The sequence below is a fragment of the Pecten maximus genome, chromosome 14, assembly GCF_902652985.1.
Source record: "Pecten maximus chromosome 14, xPecMax1.1, whole genome shotgun sequence".
NCBI lineage: Eukaryota > Metazoa > Mollusca > Bivalvia > Pectinida > Pectinidae > Pecten > Pecten maximus.
This window is the reverse complement of record NC_047028.1, coordinates 22,850,976-22,873,145: the sequence shown is the minus strand read 5'-3', so window position 1 is coordinate 22,873,145 and position 22,170 is coordinate 22,850,976. Positions and strand designations below refer to the sequence as shown.

The window sequence follows — 22,170 nt, the reverse complement described above, 5'->3', positions numbered from 1 at the left end:
TATAATACTTCACTTAATGACACATCCATCTGTTTGAAACACTGCGCAGAGAGATCTTTACGCTGTCATGTGGCGGCGGTTGTGAATATCATCTTGATGATTCAATACAATCAAATTGTACAAATGATATACATTTGAGATCATAATTTTATATTTTCAAAGTCAAACAAATTACAGAAATAAACCTCCTAATAGTCAGGAAGTGTTCGTCTTAACGGCGATCATTTTCCGAAAAAAAACAACAACAACAAAAAACAACACCACAAGTATTTACAGTATATAACACATACCCATTAACACATTTATTTGTATTGATATAGAAGTGAAAGACATGATTGCAAATAAACAGTATGGTCCTAATCTTGTACACAGGTAATGATATTGGATGAGCTTCTATGGATGAATGTTTGATTGTGACAGTTTCTGATAATAGATAGGAACAAACGATACCAATATGGTAAATACGGAAAAAAACATTCGATTATAAGAAACTATAGCTGCAAAACATTTATATCAGGTGATTAGAACTGACATTTTTTAGCACATGAGCGAAGCTATGTCTGTCTAGGTCTACTTCATAATATTATATTTGTTTAGTGTACCACTGAAATGTTCTTGAAAGACGAAAGGACTGTATGAGTCAGTTTTATATAATATTCTACATATGTAGCATACCATATTATATTTTATTTTACGAATTTCATTTTAAAAAGTTGACTTTAAGCAAAAAATATAACAACACTCATTAGAGTCCCCCCCCCCCCCCCCCCCCCCCCCCCCCCCACCCCTTCCAGCACAGAGCCAGAAAAAATAAGAATTGGAAGGATAACATAAATCTATTCTGAGTGATGTATAAATATTATAGTGCCGTTTCAACATTATTTTCCCTCTTTCAAAAAATTATTTGTTTTTACGGATACAAAGGCAGGAGTTGAACACTTCTGTACATAGACTATTTTGTTATCTCCCCCCCCAAAAAAAAACAAAAAAAAACGCTCAAAAGCTCACAAAAAGTCCACATTTCAATAACTGATTTGTTATCTGTCAATAAACATGTTTTATTATAATGAAGCTACATGTATTAACCTGCTCAATCAATGTATCCATCGTTGATATATATTCCATTAAAGCACTTATTGTTGTAAAAATCAAGGCGGGAAATATTATCAGGCGTAATATTTTTTTTTTACAAAAATATCACCTTTACCTTGATTACGAAAATTAGAAATGTCCGCAACCGTGTTTTGTAAATACTTAAATCAGTGCAAACATATAGCATTACAATTCGGAATGTCTTACAAGAATACATATGTTACAAATCGTGAGCACAACGCTACGCAGACTATCATCTCTCTTACATTAACCCGTGTTCTTCATTCGGCTTTCTTCGTGTGACATTGTTTACAAACATCATCCGAAATAAACAGTGTTTTAAAACCCGTAAAAATATAGAATATTTTTAAAGGTTCGTGTATCGCTATCACTTGCACCCGTTTCACTATAAATAAGAAGAAATCGCTGTTTTATGAGTATGGAAACCTGTATATAATCGTTTTAATACATGCTAAAACATTCAACTTTCACACAAACATATTTACTTAAATATTGGCACAAACAGTTTAATAAGATTAGTGTCATTTAAATCGCCCTATTTAAAGAGAGTTCATTGAACAATAAATCGAATAGATTAGTTTGGAATACTGCCCCACCACAACTTGACTTTCTATTTCTATGCTTTATACTTTTATATCAACTTTTATACACATTCCACAGTTTTTATGATGAAAGCATTTCCATAAAGCGAAATATACGGTATATACTGAATAATTTTTGTCGTTATTTGATTTAAATCAATACTATTAGCAAGCATTACAACAACAACAATGCAAATAGTCGGATTCAGAAACAAGTACAATGAACTTATATGAATCCGTCTCTGTATTCTGTATTACAACTTAAGCAAAAGTACAGTACCGGCAAATTGATGTTATCAATTGATTCATAAGTGCCGTAAAGGACAAATGAAGAGGTCATGGACAGGAAAGAAGAAATTGTTGTGGATTTAGCGACATAAGACTTTAGATATTTTATAAGCTGAAATTAGTTGTAGTTAAACCTTACGAAGGTACGGTTGTCGTTATTTGATCATAAACATGCATTATACGTTTGAAGATAGCAGATTTTAAACACCAGTGCTAGTGTTAACTGTATTGGTGCTGTATATATATTTGGCGAAGTGTTCGCTTTGTTTTCTAAAATATTCATAAATTTGTAACTTTGTGACTGCTCATTCAATAAATAATTAATCATCTAATCTATAGCAGGCGTCCTCCATTCAATATTCTAATCATTTCTAATTTTAAAACCTTATTTTTGTTGACGATCCTAAAGATTTTTCAAATTTCGATTTTCCCTGGTTTGACATACTTTTCAGGTCGCCGAAACCCATAGGCAGCTGTCCGTACTGTTGTTTCCTACTTCCAAATTTAACTGGTGCCGTAGTCAGACCATCTGGCTGGGATGCTACGTTGTACTCATTATTCCCCTTGCTCCATGCCCCCAACGGCTTCGGCCTGAAGCTGTTTTTTCTGGGACTATAAGCACGTGGTGCACCTGCATCCAATGAGTGGAATATTTGCGGTTTCAGCGGAGGAAGCATTGGTTCTTTGTGTTGCTTTGGATTTTGATCCATGGATGATGCCACATGTCGACGCCTTTCCTCCGCTAGCTCTAGATCATCTATCCCGGCTGTGCTAGAAATGGAACTCGCAGACCGAGGAGACCTGCTTCCACGCCCGTTGTATTCCACAGTCAGTTTTGTCTTTGTATCTCCAGACATTGCCATGGTTTTCATCTTCAGTTCCCTTTCCTTTTCCAGATCGCTGATTTTCCCTCTCATCTTGGCCATTTCACTTTCGTACATCTTGAGCCTTGTATCTTTTACTCTACATTCTTTTTTGACGTCTTGTAACTGGTTCCTCATGACATTCATAATGGCTGCTTGCCAAACATTTGCACCTAGTTGGAATTTGTTATTAGATTCCGCCTTTTCTTTATTCATGTCAGAAATATGTTCTTTCTGTTCTTCTATAAGACGTTGAACATTTTTCATTTTGTTTTCCAGTTCCTGCATATTTGTGTCATTCGCCGCGATGAAATCGCGATATGCATCCTTTAGTGTTGGTTTTGTTGCGGAATCAGTATGTCCCATATGTGCCAACACGTAATCTTTCTCTTCAAGAAGTTCATGATACTTTCTACGAATCATTAAAAGATCCTGATAAGATTCCATCACTATATCCATATCTTCCACCACGAAGGAAAACTCGTACTTCTGTAACTCCATTTCGTCCTTTTCGTTCGTAGGACGATGTCTTCGGGTGACAAGTTTCGATATTTTGTCATTGACACCCCTAAGAGTTGTCTCAGCTAGTTCAAGTCGTTTACTCGTTCTTTGTAGTACAGACTCATTCACCTCCGTATACCTTAACTGTTTACCTAAATCAGTCATCCTCTTTGTTTCCAGCTCCTTCAGTTCTTGTTTCATGATGTTGATTTGAGATCGCAGAGCTGCTGCATTTTCCTTTTCATCTTTTAATTCGTGCTCAAGCTGGTTTGCAGCTTCTTTGGTTTTCTTCTGTGCAATCTCATACGTGAAATGCTGTTCAAGTTGATCGCGTTTTGCCTCGATGGCTTTGGCTTTCTCTCGGAAATCATGCTTCCAAACCATCCGTAACGAGTCTCCTCGAAACTGAAGATAATCAAAAATTATATATTGAACGCAGCCAATTAACATATTCACTGTATATGCTAGTACGCAATGGTCATTGAAATACAATGAGAGACAAAGAGTGCTTTGGGCATTTGCTTTGTTTTACGCTTATTCTTAAGATTGTATAAAATGCTACAATTACATTACTTTTTATAGATTGTCATTTAGAATGTGACATTAAATCGTTTACGGATTGTTGTGTTGTGTATCCTAAAGTGGAATTGATTTTGATTTATAGGAGTAAAATATCAATAAAAAGTCAGTTTCTCAATAATAACTAGAATTTGAACATGTTTATATAATAAATATATTATATCAAATGTATACTTAAAAGTGGTATTAACGCTAAGAATTATAACAAATATTGTTAGCAGAATGTAGTTGCAAACGCTTTGCTTAAATAATGTGTAATTGTGTAACATAATTCAATAAATGGATCTTATTCAAAATGGTGTACTTACTTTATCCAAAAAATAATCCTCCAATTCTTGCTTTTCGTTGTCTTTTAACCTCTCCAGGAACTTCATCTTTTTGTACAGTTCTTTTGTGTCATATTTTTCACTGACGATATCTGTAAAAAGGACAATGATAAATAATCCACAGTATTTACTTAAACTCAAATAATAACACAACAATTTGGATAGACGCAGTCGAAATCCGCCTATGTCAGTACCTCAAGTATCTATGTTCAATTTACGCTCAACGTAACTCTGGTAGGCAAAGAAATGTTGTCGACTGTTCCATTTGTCACATAACTTGAACAGGAAACTTTGCTCCTCCGTATGAATTCATAATTAAATCCATGACATCTTACCAGTATTAATCCACAACAGGAATATCTAACAAAGTAATGTTATTTTTTCCGGTAGTTCGAATTTTCCTGGTTTGAAGCAAACGAAATTATTTTTTGGGGGTATTTTGAAGTAAGAAAGATGAGTTTTTCGCGTGGTCTGAAGTACGAAAGATGAGTTTTTCGCGGGAACTTCAACATAATTATTTTTCTAAATTGATTTTGTGTTTGATGTATCTCGTGTTTGTCAGATTTGTCATATCTTTGAAAATTTCAAAAAGTACAATAATACAACAATGACAACAACAGAAAACAACCTAATATTGATGAATGATATGCAACACTTATACATACTGTTTTCCCTTAATGTTCAAATGCCAATATATTATTAACACATGCTTGATTATTTGCACACCGTTTTACTTTAAGTATTACTTATCACCTTGAATTATTGAAAAAAAGGTCTTAAGACAACTAACTGTCCATGTTATATAGACAATGGATAACTCAATTCATCTCCAAGTGAAATCGATAATTCTGAAGCATTTAATCTATAAATCACAAGTAATCCAATAGGCCCATTTTATCTTCATTTTTATTCATCTACAGGTTTCCTAGTACATGTACATATCAAAAGTAATGCTTTCTACATTGATATCACGACCTTTGAGTCTTATGTAGTTCTCATTTCATGTGTCAGACTTTCGTGTTAAGATATTTTTGTTCGCAAATCATGCTTAAAATCACATAGATGAAGTTCTTAAATATGTATGATAATCGTATAGAAGGTACCTTCCTCGCGGAGGAAGTCCGACAGGAAATAGTGCCCGGTAAGTTGCAGTATATCACAGAACTGTTCGTACGCATGCGCACCGCGTACAGGAAGTACCTCAATGACTCTGGAAATTTTGGCATCTCTGTCTTTTTGGGCCTGTGAAAGAAAAAAAAGTAATAAAATTAAATGCCTATAGCAACCTTGCCATTGATATCTTCTTGGTATTTTGGCATATTCTATGAGTTAAACATAACACCGGTATCCGGTTGCTAGTTAGGGATATCAAATATATCTTCCATTGAAACAGTAAGTACTACTTCCGCACACGTACTTCAATCGTGCGTTCCTGTATCGAGTTCGTACAAGTTGTACCGGTAGGAATATTCAGTATTCGTAATGGAACGCGCCGAACGTTCGCTTTTTGAACCGTATCAAGAAGTCCAAGTGACGAAACTGTGATACTTCATTCGCATGCTAATGTACATTTCGTAAAAAACATTTGCTTATTGAATTGTAGAAAATACATATATAAATATATGATGACACTATTCAGGTATTTATTTTACGTATGTTACACAATTAAAAAACGAAATAATGAATTCTTTTGTTTGAAGCGTGTATTTTGTTAGACCACCGGTATCATGGAAACTCGATTTAGATTTCATCCCGTTCCATTTCCTGGTACTATACCTATTCGGTACAACTTATACGGACCCAATAAAAGAACGCACTGATAGTTCTTCCGATAGCATTATGTTATCTGATCGAAAATAATTCATTAATGTGATTTGGCGTTTATTTTGTAACTGTTGTAATATAAAAGTTATCCTTTCTATGAATTCTCTAACTATGTAGGCGACAAAATATTTGTTAAGGGAGTTCTTGCACAATATCAATGAAGATGTATCGTTCATATTGATTTGCGAAAAGATTAAAGATATCTTTTATTGTTTAAACATTATTTCAATAAATACAAAATTCGTGATTGACCTTTTCTGCAAGTTCTGCGGAGGATTGTCTCCTTTACGTAACCTTTATAAATAGCACTCACTGAATGATAGTCCCTAGTTCAACCACCACCCTGAGCGTTTCACAGATTAGGCCTCCGTTAAAAGTATATATTAAACAATTTCTGATTTTGTGAAGTACAATCAACTCGTATGTGGTTTTTCGTTGTGTATTGTTTCTATTGTTATTTTATCCTACTTTACCGTATATAAGACCACTTAATCTTTGGCTTACAGTTCGGATACTGGTGTCAGAATCAGCATTGACATACTAAATATTTGTTTTAAGCCCTGTCACACTAAGCGGATAATAATGTATAATGTTAAGCAGGACTCAGTAGCGGTGAAAAATTACAACGTCCCGATTCCCTAAAGGCATACTTGTTATTTTTGTACCTGCGATACCATCAGGCATATCAGTTATCAGTCTAAAAAACCTATGGTTAGAAATACGCCTATAGTATTTTTTAAGGAGTCATTGTTAGAAAACTGCATGATTTAGATGATTTCTTTTTAAGACTCGTCTGAGAAAAAGGGATATAAATCCAAATCCAGGAAAAACTAAACTGGTCCGGACAATATTTCAATTTAGAATGTAGGGGTTAATCCCATTGTTTTATCAATTCCATTAACGTTTGATCTATGAAACCTATTGTTATATTTTAAAATTAGATTAAATCGGATTCAGGAAATGATAACATGTCTTACAGCTTAGATCGATGCACTAGTAGCGATCCATGTTTTTTTTAATCGGCTAACATGATCTACAAATCATCACACACAAAATGGAGAATCCTGAATGACCTATCTAACCCCATCACGCCCCCCCCCCCCTTCCCCCTAACACACCTACACCCACATACACGCTCATTGCAACATTCATGTTTACGTACTGTCTATTCCTTCCTTCCTTCCTTACATAAACATACATCTTCATACGAACTTCTGAAGGAAGTACATGTAAAATGAAAGCAAACAGTCTCTTGTCTCAACAAGACATACTACTACTCAGAAATGGGAAAAACAACTTTTCAGGTTTGTTCTTTAAGGGTCATCTATATAGCAGAATAATGTTGAATTTCAAACACGAATAAATAGCTTACAATTTACACAAAAATAGTCATCTAATATACCAAAATGTTTGTTTGGACATGTAGTGTCTTAAAATCACAACTAATTTGATGTAGATGCTAACAATGGCTTCTATAGAGTTACTTTGTGGTAAGTTGTAGCATAGAATAATTCTAAGCCACAAAAATAACCAAACCTGAAAAATGGTCCAGCTATTATGCTATAGCACAGGGTAGGAGCATTTGTTTGACCGGATTTGACTTTATATAGGTATAAACACATATTTAGTTTTGACCTTGAAATGCAAATGGCGGCTGTGGATGATATTACACAAATATGGCATAAAGGGAGGCATTTCAGCCATTAAAAATGCTCCTATATCATACATTTAAGACATCTGATTATAGTAAGAATGACCATTTTAAGACAAATTGTCAAACTGGTGAGTTTGGGGCCTTTTTCAGAAATATATGTCTTTTACCCCAAACTCAACGGATGAACATTTTTTCCTAAAAACAGTCTTCCTGCCATGTCTAGAGTTCTCTATAGTATCTAATATGAGCATTTTTGGTGTTTGAAATACCTTCTTATATGCCATAATTGTCTGATCTTATTCACAACCGCCATTTGCATTTCAAGGTCTAAATAAAATCAGTGTTAATACATATCATAAAGTCCAATCTAGTCAAACCAATGCTCCTAGTTTGTGCTTTAGACCCTTGTGAGCAAAACGACATGACTGTTTTGCACAATAAATGAGATACGAATGAGTTAATTATGTCCCCCTGAAACATGCATTTTCCCCATGTTTTGTTGAAATTTACGAACTACTGAACAAATTGAATGTCAACAGCAAGGCCCAAAGTTTGACATGATCCATATCAAAATTTTATCAAGTTACTTCTATTAAATTGCATCCTAGTAGGGATGTATAGCCTTGTAAAATATCAACTGTTTTGGCTGGATTTGCTGTTTAGATGCCCCTTAATTCAGTAATCACTTCACAATAACTGCCATGTGGGTTTAGGGCTGTAAATTAATACTTAAATAAATGTTGACTACGAAGAATACGTGATTTCTATTATTCAAGTTCCTATAGACAATATCAACATGTGAAACAAACCAATAGGATATGCATTTTTTCTCTCTTATATTGTACCAGTAATGATTAACAAGCAGTGCAACTATTTCCAATGCAAGAAGTTTGGGTTGAATTCAAAATGCCGGAATGTAAACAGAAATTGATCGGGTACAATGTATATACATATGTAGAGCTTCAAGTATTTATTGTATCCTTCAATCAGCACAAACATCTTAACACTGACTATTAAATTTATCAAAGGCTCGGGGTGTCAATATTAGTGATTTCATTGTTGTCCAGGTGAGATATTTATGAATGGGATTAAAATATAACTAGGTCACTGAATCACCTTTGTCAACAGTAATAAGATATCTCATCACATTCCACATAGGCCGTATCATATAGAATACACCAAACAGAATTTATTTAAGACAAATTTACATTTCATTTTTGTAAAAGTAGATTCACACCTAAATAAGCTTTGTCTTTTTAGGTAATAAGCTATTGTAAACCCGATTATTTCCGTGGGGGTTTAATTTCTCAATTTCGATAGGTCAACTATAAAAGTTGTGGTTGTCTCCGCGATCGATGTACATTTTAAATTTTACACATGCTCCATAAATACAGCATACATCAAAAAGTAAGATGCGCGAGAGAAGTATTCGCAGTCGAATGACTTTCGGGTATTTAGCGTGAATGTCTCCCTCGCGTGATTTTTCATGTGTACAGTATATCGTACAAAATATGATATTTGCGGTCAATTTGAAACACAGAAAAGTCTGGTCTTCCCTCATGTAAAGCGATATTCCTTGTCTAACTTATCAATGAAGACGCCTCTTTTCTACCATAATACCTAGAATGTTCTGTCAGTGGTGTTTAATTTATACTGTTGTCTCCATTACTCTCAAATCATTTAAAACAGTCAGTATTTATCAATGTGAATTGACAAAAATCAGATAAAAAATATTTCTAAGAGTGATCTATTCTGACAAAACAGAATTTATTTTATTGAATAAACATGAACAATATTTATTATTTCAACGTTCATGTGCTGATTGTTTATAATGGATATATGTATATAAATAAATTTCATATTTTATCATTGATGTTTGTCAAAGGATTCATTATAAATTGTTTAGATTAGGGAGTTTACGTATGTACATACATAGGTATTGTGTAGGTGAGAAAATGTGGTCATACATATACATTATCCTATTTACAAGTTATTGATTTCGAGTTCCAATGAAGGTTATATTCCTTTTTCAAAAGAAATATTAGACTTTAAAATTGGGCTTATATATTATATCAAGTATCAAAGAACAAACGCCGTCAAATACATTAATTCATGTAAAAGGTTTGGTTGATCTGTTTATGAACTATTGTTTAATTCCTGTAAATTTTACTGACTTATTTGTCACCTTCTAATCCGCTGTTGAACATTAAGTCAGAATAAGATTGTTTTCCTTTTAATTCTTTCTAATTTACAATGACGTGCGTCAACAAAATTATTTTTGTGAGTTTTCAACCAGACACCAATATACTATTCGTAGCGAACATGCTTAGCAATATCCTAATATAAGTGTTTTTGGCGCATGAATCCATAAGCTGAACTATGATTGCGTGGATCGTTACCTTAATTTATGATTGCGTGAATTCTTACGCTAATTGACGATTAAGTGGATCCTTATGCTTATTTATGATTGCGTGAATCTAAAGATAAGTTACGATTGAGTGGATCCTTGCGCTAATTTATGATTGTTCGAATCCTTACACTAATTTATGATTGTTTGAACCCTAATGCTAATTTATGATTGAATGGATCCTTGCGCTAATTTACGATTGTTTGAATCCTTGCACTAATTTATGATTGAATGGATCCTTTGGCTAATTTACGATTAAATGGATCCGAACGCTTTTATACGATTGCATGAATCCTCACGCTTATTTATGATTTAGTGGATCTTGACGCTAATTTATGATTGCGTGAATCCTTACGTTAGTTTATAATTGAGTGGATCCTTACCCTTATTTATGATTATGCCTACTAAACAAACGTCTTGCATTGTCTTCTGTTATTTATACTGATTGTGTAGCTCTTTATCTTTGTGTTAATTTGGGAGTAATACCTATATCAATTGTATGACAAAAATGTTGATAAGCGGTAGATACAAGTGTTAACAAAGAATATCTAAACAAACATTCGTAACCTTGACTTTCAGCGTTCACTACAATATTTGAAGTTGTTTCGGGTACGTATATTTTCATCGTTTTTTGTTTTTGTTTTTGTAACGACGATCTTGACAAAAAGAATGAAAAGTTTTTTTTCCAAACTCATCCACCTGTATCAGAAGGTTATCTTCCGGATCCAAAAAATTTCAAAGAAATGTCAACTACGGCTCTTCTGGTTACGGGGACATTTCGGTATCTGAGGAAATGAGAGAGCCGACACTGCCGCAAAGAATGCTCTTATAAAACATTGCACAATAATGACATTGCCACAAACATACGTCAAACCGTTAATTCAATCTGCCATTTAGGAACATTTGCAGAAGCAATAGCCTCTTGACACTAAACACTAAACTATTAAAAATCAAGTTAGATATTGGAGCACGCGCTCCATCGCGAAAACGTCGAAAAAAAGGAGTGGTCCTCATTCGACTTCCCACTGGTCATACTTATATTGCCTATTATCACCTTTAAAATCCCTTTTATATGTACATAGAGGCCTTGACCACGTGATTTTAGATATAACCCCAACAGTTTTAAAATGCCATATACCCCAGTCGTTTTGAATTTCCCTATGTCCCAGCAGAATAATGTTTGGCCAAAATGATCATGGCTGTAGACGGGCTGTTAAACATTATCAATCAATAAATTTTGATATATGATCGATTACACAATTTAATCGGAACTGGCCAATCGTAAGACAATTTGCTTTGGAATAATAATGAACGTCCCCATTCCCAACATCTTCCGTAAAAACATGCTCTAATCCAAATCAAAGTTACCAACCAGTTCTCAAAATGAGAATAGGGGTACATAATACTCATTGTAATTCTAGCAAATACTTTTGAACGTAAAAATAAGTTGTATTATCTCATCACTCGATTAGATTATGTAATTGACAAACTGTCTTGGCGGAAGAAATTGAAACTTATTCAATGTAATTTCCTTGTTATGTAGACACCCTTCTACAAGCTAGTACACTTTATTTAGATCTGTAGTCTAAGGCTATGTTGTTCCCAATAATAACGATCGCGGAGGTAAGGTAATGTGTCGCTGACCACAGGTCATTGATTAATACATTCAATGTTTGTTTATCTCAAATGGCCATTAGCTTTGCAGAAAGAGAAAGCATAATCAACCAATAGGTTTTCTATTGTTTGAAATGGGCGTGTAAAATTAGAACAGAATTCATAATAGAGACTATCATGAATGTGACAAACAGACAGGGAGGGGTTTTAGTTTTCATTATAAAATCTATGTCTAGCCATTATGAGATATTTATTTAACACGACAGAATAACGAGCTGCTGAACATTACAATATAATGGACATTGACTTGATAATTCGATTCAAGTTTCGGCCCATTTACTTTAATAACAAATATTGACACATCAGTTATTGTTCTTTTTTTTATCAAGATACACATTTAGTGATAATTGATTTATATCCTTGTGAATGAACAATATATTTTTATATTATCAATAAATACATCGTTATGATAGAGTAATTATACCGTCGATCATGGTTTATTCAGACAGAGCATATTGTAGCAAACAGCATTGCATGCTCTGATAAATTTTAATCATATTTGGAAATAGTTTTAGATATTTTACAGTGTGTGTTAATGGCCTTTTGAGTTTTAATAATCAATTTCTTTCATAGAAGTGTTATTTCCTTCACAGGAGTATCGACATTGCTGCTATTGGCAACATATATAAATAAACAACAATTATTTTTATATACATTTACATAACAATGTCAGTCATTTAAAAGTATTTTTAACTGCTTGAGTAATGCATGCTTGATCGAAAGCATTTAAAATTTAGATATATTTCTTAACTTAGACAAAGTGGAAATCAAATCAATATTTGAAATTTATGAGTTCACATCATTGCCAATATCAAATCCTATTACACACCTACTTAAACGTCGTGTCCTTTAATCAATATACCTTACTGTTTATACCGACTAAATTATTTAGATTTATGAGTTTGTATTATCGCTACCAATCGTAACATTCAACAGATCTCTAAGCACACGACCCACCTCTACGACCGATAACTACCCCATGAACATAATCTTTTAGAGTTTCCATTGTCCGATGTATTGTCAACTTAACGCGTGGAAATCGATATATTTCCATCGTTTTAGATTCGGTGGTCATGATGAGTATACATTGCTAGATTAATAATTATGTCAATTTTGAGGGAGGGGGGTGCGAGGGAAAAAAATATTGTAGAATTTTTATAACGTACTTTAAAAAAGTTAAATAAATGTTTGTCCTTCTTTAGTGATATTTAAGTTGACATTACTTTTAAAGATTTGATGATTGAGCATCAATCGGACATAACACTTTTCACAAAATCGATCGTTGCTCACTTTCTCCACAATACATCCATCAACTTGCGTCTTACAGAGATTTTGCGGGCATATTTTAGTTACACATAGTGGTCACGGAAGGCTATTTTACTTTTTGACCGAGGAAATGAATCAATTGATCGATATTTTTATATTACTTAAAAACAACATAAAAAATATATATAAAGAGGATAGCTAATAGTGTCTTCAGTAATACAAAATATATTTCACGAATGGGGCTAATATTTTAATAGTGCAGTTTATTATATTTTTGTAGCAAAATATTCCGGATAAGCTTTTAATTCTCCCCAATTGTCATTTGTAAGCAGTGTTTTGATTAGTAAAGTCATAAAAAGTGAAAAGGTGATATTATATGATTCTATGATACTTTTATAGAATGAATATTTTTTGCTATTTCACTGGTATAAACATATAAAAAATACCTCAATTTTCATTTGCTAAAAAAGAGTTTTAGATCTTTAGTATACAGTGAGAATAAAATTTATCTACGGCATTTTCCAAGGGAGTGCAGATAAGTCACAATGCATTGAGCAGAAATAATTTGTAAAACCGTAAGCCCTTTCGCTACATTAGTCATTACCATTGTAAAGGTCATAGCTCTTAAGAGAATACTTATTATCTAATCGACGTAATCTTGCCCAAGTTACAATGTATGTAGATATATCAGAATGTTGCTATATAGTTATAAGTATACATTAAATCATCCTTTGATTTGTCTGTTTCCTGTTCTGTTTGTATGACAACTTTTTGTTTGTTTTTGAATTCACTTACTTCCTTTTATTTTTGCGATAATATGATTTGACTTTATCCTATCATATTGACTCTATGATTCCTATTTCATAAAATAAAACGTTGGTCTTGGGGATAAAATCTACTTTTAAAAATTTTACTCATGTCTTTGTTATAATTTGGTTCTGTATTTATACCGTGTTGTATATGCTACTTAAATCGGAGTTCCGGTTTTACCTTTCTGTCTGTTGACAATGCACAAAGCTATATTCCATTCAACAATGGCATGTTTATCCCATCCCTATAATTATTAGGATAGAGGTTGTTTACGAAATATACATTGATATGGAAAAGAACAAACATCAACATCAACATAATACTATTAACTTAATATGTATGCGTACATTAATGTATTTTGAGGCTATTTCTACTTATCGTTCAGTGTTAAATAGGTTATCTTAAGGAGCGGTTATACATTTTATTGTACAAGACGTGTTTGAAGAATAAATAAATATTTAACAATATAAAAAACAAACCTGAAATTGCTTTATCGACGTAGTGTAAATCTGATCCTAACGATTTATGATCTTCGAAATGACAATTTGGTTTACGCTTGTTCATACCTTGAGACATTGTAAATCCAGACGGGCTATTTACCTACTTTGAACCTTGGTATTACTTACAGATAGTTAGTTCGATATCTAGATCTTGTCTGTAGTCTTACTCATACACATGATGCAAGGACATTTGTTTAAGTTTACAACCTTACAGGAAGAGGATTGGTGTGAAGGGTGAGGTTTATTCAGAATACTAATCGATAACAGAAGAATAAAATCAGATAATGAACCTGTATATATTCAAATATTAGAGAACGTTGTGTAAATGAGCATAAATTGCACATAGACATGAATAATATTTAAGTAATACATGGATATATAAACAGCTGGTTTGTCCTTCACCGACATTTTAATGATGCTAGGGACCAGCGAGGAAATCAAGTCTTTATAAATCTCAGGCTCCAGAAAAAAATATACTACACAATATCAAAGGAATTTGGTGATTTTAATCGTTAGATTATGAATTTTATAATAAAATTACATTAAATTATTACATTAAAACGAAAGAAATGACGAAAACTTCTTCTTTTCCATGATTCAACGGCAAACATTTTCCATCAAGTTTCATGCTATAGAGTTCATGAAATGCCTCAGTATGTAACAAGGTTATGTCATGAATTTAAAACAAATCGTATGTTGAGAGAAAATTAGAGGTTTGACTCGGACCTTGAAAATTTCCGTATGTTGAAATAATTATTTTCAAACGAAAATGTCATATTACAAACGACACAATTACCATATCTTTAATGATGATTGCAAAATAATCAAAAGGGCATGATTCTGGTAGCTACTATATTCTAAGTGCCTTGTAAAAATATGATAATGTCACGTTCTCAAACTAATAAACAGGTTGATGACAATGGGAACACAGAGGATTTTTATTATAAGAACCAAACACGATCAATTCCATACCACACAGAGAAACATATTTCGCAATAGCCCCATAAATACCTCAAACTTTGCAACAAATATGTCCTACGCTCTAATTACCTTACCTATCTGTTAAAAACAGAAATGTGCCAGTTTTCACTCTGACCGTCTGCAGCCAGAACGGATTCATTGCCATTGACAATGTCAGTCACTTTGCAGAACGTTTGTCTGTAATTTCAGGATTTTATGTGTTGGAATTCCATGCAATCATACCTTTAGGTTTATCAGAATTGTTATTAGGGTGACTTACAGTTAACACTTGCATATAAAGGATAGTCTTCTAGGGTTCACATCAAATAATCATTATAGACAGTTGACATATATATTAGTCAGAAAGTCGTGACCTAAACCAAGAATCGATAGCGTTCGGTCTTCTGAACACAAACTTTTATAATAACATTCGTGGTCATAGAAAATTCTCATTTCTCGGACAAGATGGTGCGTTTTAAATGTTAAATGCTCCAGGAGCACGAAAGGTTGCATGTTGCACGCGATTTAAAAAAAAGTTTAAAAGCTTTATAACGATAAAACTTTTTCCAAGGCTGAAGACTTTGAGTAATACTTTAGAGACGAGGTCATTACAATGTATTAAAACCGTTGAAATATCCTGCTATAACATGATGGAATTTGTTTCATTGTCACTTGAAACGAGATACAAGATATAGTAGAAATGTTGTACTGACATACAGTATTCAGATCAATAATGACACAAATATTTATACTCAGAAGCACGTTGATCCTATTTAATATTTATAAATCTGTCATAAAAATAGCTACCACGTTATTAAAATACTTTAACTGATGAACATTTTGTGTGGAAGGATTAGTGAGTGTTACCTAGCGTCAAGCGTTCTGGTGACCTGTCAATCACCTCATATGATGCTCTTTAAAAAAATAATTAGGTAGCCTCACTATTTTAAATATATACAGCCTTTGAACGGATTAGTCCTTCTGTATCCGTACAAATCCAATTATAGGTCAAAGGATTTTATTAATTTATAGAAATGATTCCCAATGAAGTTTGCCAAAAATAACAAAAATGCATATTATGTCTAGTAGCTACTTAGTTTTAGTCAAGAGATCTGAAAATAGAATTTCTATAAAGGGAAGGAAGATTACCATAAACAAATGTCTTTTCTATTACAAATATCATGCAAGCACAAACCCTCTTACATATACCAGAACATATCAAAGCAATCAGAAAAAAAGTATTCATCGGAGAAAACGCATTCTACCTCAACAGTGTGCTACTCAGCATGTATAAATCATTGAAGTCATTAGAAGCCAAAACTGATTTCAATTTCATGTTTGCTTGAAAAAAAAATCAGAAATGCTTTGCATTGGAAGCATATGCCACAAAAGAAAGTTGTTACGGATAGTTAAGACAAATAATTAGATATTTATCCTAGATGTATGATATCCTGTAAAATAAATAAAAAAAAAAAAAATGGAAACATCAAAATAAATGAAAACCAAAATATATTAAACAACCAAACCGATGTCTATATGAAGGTTCGAAGGCAGTCAGCCCCGAAAAAATAACGTTGAAGAAATCTGCATATTCGGGAGAGGAAGTCAAAAGAAGGAAGGGAACTGGAAACAATTCATAGGCAGTCCAGAATTAGAAAAGGGGATGAGGCAGAGAGAGGAAGAGAGTGTAAAAAGCAAAACTAATATTAAAATCTGACGCAGACATGTATACAAGTGCTTTTTAACGTGTAAGTAGTGGATGTAACGTGTTATACAGTAACACATTGGTAGGGGTTGTTATGTGAGAGAAAGGGTGTTAGCCTAAGCTTAAAAGGTTATTGAAGTTCAGCACACAAATCTCTTCTACAATCGTAAGAGGCTACCATTACTTTGCCATAAACTTGTGGCTAACATGTTATACACTGTACGATATAATAACAAAGCAGTCATTCGTCGTCTCGCAAACACGCATGCATGTGAGTCTATATTTAGAATTCCGACCTTTCACGAAAATCTCTAAGGAATATTTAACTTCGGTTCGGCAACGATCGTATAAATACTTATGCTCATATTTACACTATTACATTTATCAAACGATCATACACTGACATACATTGTATACACTACTGCACTAATCATCCATTATTATCATACAATAATATAAAGTATTACCATTCTATTACACTTTATACAATACAGTATTATTGACGTCACATGGTTTTCACGTTTCATACAATGGTATCATATACACTATTACATTCATCAAACAATCATAAACTGACATAAACACCATTACACTAACCATCCATTTTTATCATATAATAATATAAAGTACATGTGTATTCCTCTTTAATAAAGTCTAGACTGTAGATGAATCCAAAATCAATTGAAAAGCACATGTTGGTGGTAACACCTGGCTACACAGGTATCTCAGGTGAAGGTCGATACAGATATGACAAGACGTGAGATGATAACACTGTTATCAATGTTTGATTCAAACCTTTTCACGATCACGACAATTCTTGTATTATTTGACGTCGAGAAGCCTTCTTTGTGTAAACAACATTGTATTTGTCAACCGTAATAAAAAAAAATGTGCGTCATACATTTGTCATCACTTGTCAAACTACTATACACCTTAAGGATTCGTGGATTAGGGTGTAAATTTTACTAAGATAAATGTATTTGTTGTGTTTTAAACAAATGAAAAATAAATTACGATTCACCATCCATGACATGTCAATGGGCTATAAAACCATTGTCCATCGTGAAAAGACAATCAGTCTTTTTTTTTTTTTTTTTTGGTACTTGCTTTAAACTTAGAACGTTAGTTTTGCTATATGAGTTAAAAATGAAATGAACTTACTGCAGGCGAGGCATATTGGTATGCACTTTACCTACATAGTTCAGTGGCCTTTCCTGCTGACTTCAATATCTGCCGACTTCAATATCTTTTGTTGTAAAAGCCCATTGGTAGAAAAAAAAAATGTATACTTCAGTATACTTTTACATATCTTTATCATTACTATTATAATTTTTGCCATAATTTGTATTGCTAAATTCAGTGTTTATACTTAATATCCATAAAATACCAAAATTTCAGCATTGCGTTCTTTTGTTAAAGGAGATTCAACCTGCAATAAGGTCGCAAACATCCTTAATACTTAAATTAGTATCTAATTATAAATGTATTTATTATCATTACCTTCTATACAGTTATGCATACTAATAAACATACTCGTTCACGCATGGATAGTCATAGGGAACGACTATCACAAGATTCCTGGTATGTTGATTTCATTTGATTTTTCAGAAGATAACAAATTTAAATTCACAGTTAATGACATCGAATTTGTTTAATCTTTAAATACCCCTACGTCATATTCAACGAAACGAATAACAAGCCTCCCTTTAAGTTTCAATATATTTAATTCATTAATAGAGGATGTCCGCAAACTTCAATTCACATAAAACCTAGTTACCGAGTACAGTTGACTGGTAAATAAGTTTAGAGACATTTTAAAATTCATCATATTTATGAGATTCAAAATATTAAAACATATTATACAACAGTCATTACATACAATAGGTTATTTACATAACGAACACAACATAAACATGTTGTTGACTAAGTATTCCCATTGGCCTGGCTGTGACGTCACAACCCTTGAACGAAAGTTGTGACGCCATGGATGTACAAATATTGACCGACAAAACAATAACATTAATTCAGTCATGAGACGGCTGTGCTGTCTATGTAAACTATTTTTGTTGAACATCACATTCCGATGAATCATATTCATGGGAAGGACCGGTGTGTAATTTAGGGCAACGTATACATTGAATTTCTTATCCTCTTAACAACTTATATACCTGAAACAAATTTACCTGTCCGGAAGTTATGTAATAGATAGTTGTTAACTTTAAATATACAGCAGTACTCGTTTTTAATATGCTATGTCCCAGACAACCCTAATTATAATCTATTCATATGGCAATTCGTTAAATATCTCATTTGGAAATATACAATGCACAACGTATTTCCTTATGCGATATCAAGTCATGCGCTACGTATAATTGATGTCACTTGATACATTGTAATTCTAATGGTTCAGATGTCACTACCCTAGGTCTTATTGTGATAACGTAACTTAAGCTCTTTTCACTTTATATCAATATTTATTTATATAACGTAATAGGTGAATTTTAGTTTATTACGTCAGTTCCCCCCCTTTTTTTTATCTTTTTTTTCAGAATAGTCACATTACATTGTAAATTGTTGCTTAAAACATTAAATTAAATCTGTAATTGTTCATACATTCATCAATTATTCTTTGTATCAATCCAAATGTAGTCTGTATTTCATATGTTATACCAACACAATAGGTATTACATTTATTTTTTTCAAACGAAAGCCTTATATATTACATGTCATATGAATATGATTAAAATCAATAAGAAAGTATTGTATGTCATATGGAGTCAGATATAGCCTCTTTAATTCAGATACCATCAATAGATTATATGATAGATTACTCCTTCCAAGTTGGTCTATTGTATGGACTTGTGCAATTGATTGATGAGCATGTAATTAACTTCTTTTTAAAAACGACATTTGAGTGAATTACCTGGGTATATGATAGATTATGTATGAGAAGTGTAGTTGTCATTGGGACACCTGAATAAGCATGCCTAACGCTTATCTGCTTCCACTAGCTATCCTGGGTCATCAAACATTTTAAAGTCAAACCAGACTTCTGTTACAACAGTAAACCTGATTTTCTGACGACATATCAAAATATATCAATTGTCTGTTCTACCGTCAAACCTGCCTCATAGACCACTTTTATATTGAAGGACAAATAACCTGAAAAAAATCCTGTTATTCTGCTGTCAAACCTGCCTCAGAGACCACTTTTATATTGAAGGACAAATATCATGAAACCTGTATAATAGACCATCTGTCTTTTCTAATGACAAACCTGTTTGAAAGACCGATATCTCTATCATACCGCAAAAACTGCGTCAGCAACCGCTTGTCTTATTGGAGACAATATGCCTACAACACTATTAACCATGGCTATGATACCATCTTCATGTCCGACTGGCAAAAATGCCCGAGACAACACCTGTCTACTGTCAAACTTGTCCAAGAGATCACTGTCTATCTACCACCTACATTCATCTATTTAAAAAAAACGTCTACCTTAGAAGTCATCTCTCCATAAAGATGACCATGGTAACCTGGAGTCCAACTTGTCATACAATTATTTGATATCAAAATGTTTAACTAGGCCAAACATCCCCAAGAGTCTGCTCCAACCTAATTGACCACCAGTACATACCTACAATTCAACCTGTCTGGGAGACTGTCGGTCTATAGCTACCGCCTACCTAAAATGGTAGCGAAACCAACGCCATGTATCCATTAAGAAATGCTGACGGTAGTTGTATCTACCAGTTTTAGAGACCACAAAGGTCCTGCCAGGATTCCTCCTATAGCTAACAAAAACCGACGGAGTCTTTCATCTTCATAATCTACCTATCCAGATTACTCGTGTATGAATTCCATTGATAATATCTCAATTTGATAGTCTTAATAACGATAACGTTAATTAGTTTTGTGTTCAGGTGTCATATATATAATTATGCACTTACCTTTATGTCTTTGACAGTGGAGTCCGGCAGGAGAGAAGCCTGCTGTAATCTAGTACAAAGGTCATCTGTCCATATGATATTCTTAATAAGAAACTTTCGATGAGTTTGGAGAATCTCTCTGTGTTTGCTATTCATGATGAATTACTGTAAAGTTTAGCTTTCCATTGGTATCATGAACAGTAAAGCTCGCTCACTACCCTCACACCGGATCCGCTATCCGTATCGATACTTAGTATAAACCATACCAAACCATACCAACAGGAGCCGACGGCCAAGTGTGAACATAAGCATATAGGTATATATTATATATATATGCCTGTGTGTTGAAAGTATTTGAACAGGATTTGTAAATCATAAATGCTCTTAACACTTATGTCATCACGTCGTTGTTGAGGTCGTTTAATCTCCTATACATTATTGACCAGTTTGATCTCGCACAGAGCTTTATACAGCGATCAAACATTAAATATATTTAAATTTAAAATATGTGTGAACATAGATCAGGCCGACAGATTCCACAATCGTTAAAACTGGTATGTACGCCTACCGAATCTCGCCTACGATCTGTTTAATGGAGAGACGAGCTCGGTATATTTAAATGTATATTTAAGATCAAGCTTGCTAACAAAATAGCTAACTACAGCTTAAACATACCCACAAAGAAAGTTTACTTGATCATTTAATACATTCTGCTATGGAATTACTATCGTTAATATTGCCGAAAGATTGACCAATCGATATGCCTTGGGGATAGGGGCGAGGGCTTGGATGAGGTTGAGGTTACAGTAGATGGAGGTGGAGGGGGTTATATTTGTATGTCTCAAAAGATGAAAATGTTTTGTTGTCTCTTAAGCCTGCGCAGTGTCCTTTTCTGTTTGAACGTATGGTCTTCAGCAAAACAAAAGCTATGTTTCTTTTGATGTTACTCGCATTCCTTCGAGAAAAATATGCAATCATGAATTATAACGGAATGTGCACAAATGAAAACCATGCACAGGAAAGAACTGCCTGAAATCATATGTGTGCTTTAATGCCTCATTACCTAATTACAACTAAATAACGCTTAACAAAACGGTCTTAAGTTATTACTATCGTTCTGATAAGATATTCCGAAATCATAACCGTTCTTTAAATAAAATATTCCGGAATCATGGCTCTTTATAACA

At 33.3% G+C, this 22,170-nt stretch overlaps 1 protein-coding gene across 1 annotated transcript; it reads right to left on the bottom strand.

Moving 5' to 3' along the window:
- Nucleotides 1-1,742: 1,742 nt before the first annotated feature.
- On the bottom strand, nt 1,743-21,344 carry LOC117342307 (putative protein tag-278). The gene is made up of 4 exons (XM_033904425.1): nt 21,005-21,344; nt 5,355-5,493; nt 4,234-4,343; nt 1,743-3,751 (listed from the first exon to the last, which is right to left on the bottom strand). Exons 1-4 carry the CDS (start codon nt 21,137-21,139, stop codon nt 2,360-2,362), a joined length of 1,776 nt encoding a protein of 591 aa, XP_033760316.1. The 5' UTR covers nt 21,140-21,344; the 3' UTR covers nt 1,743-2,359.
- Nucleotides 21,345-22,170: the final 826 nt, after the last annotated feature.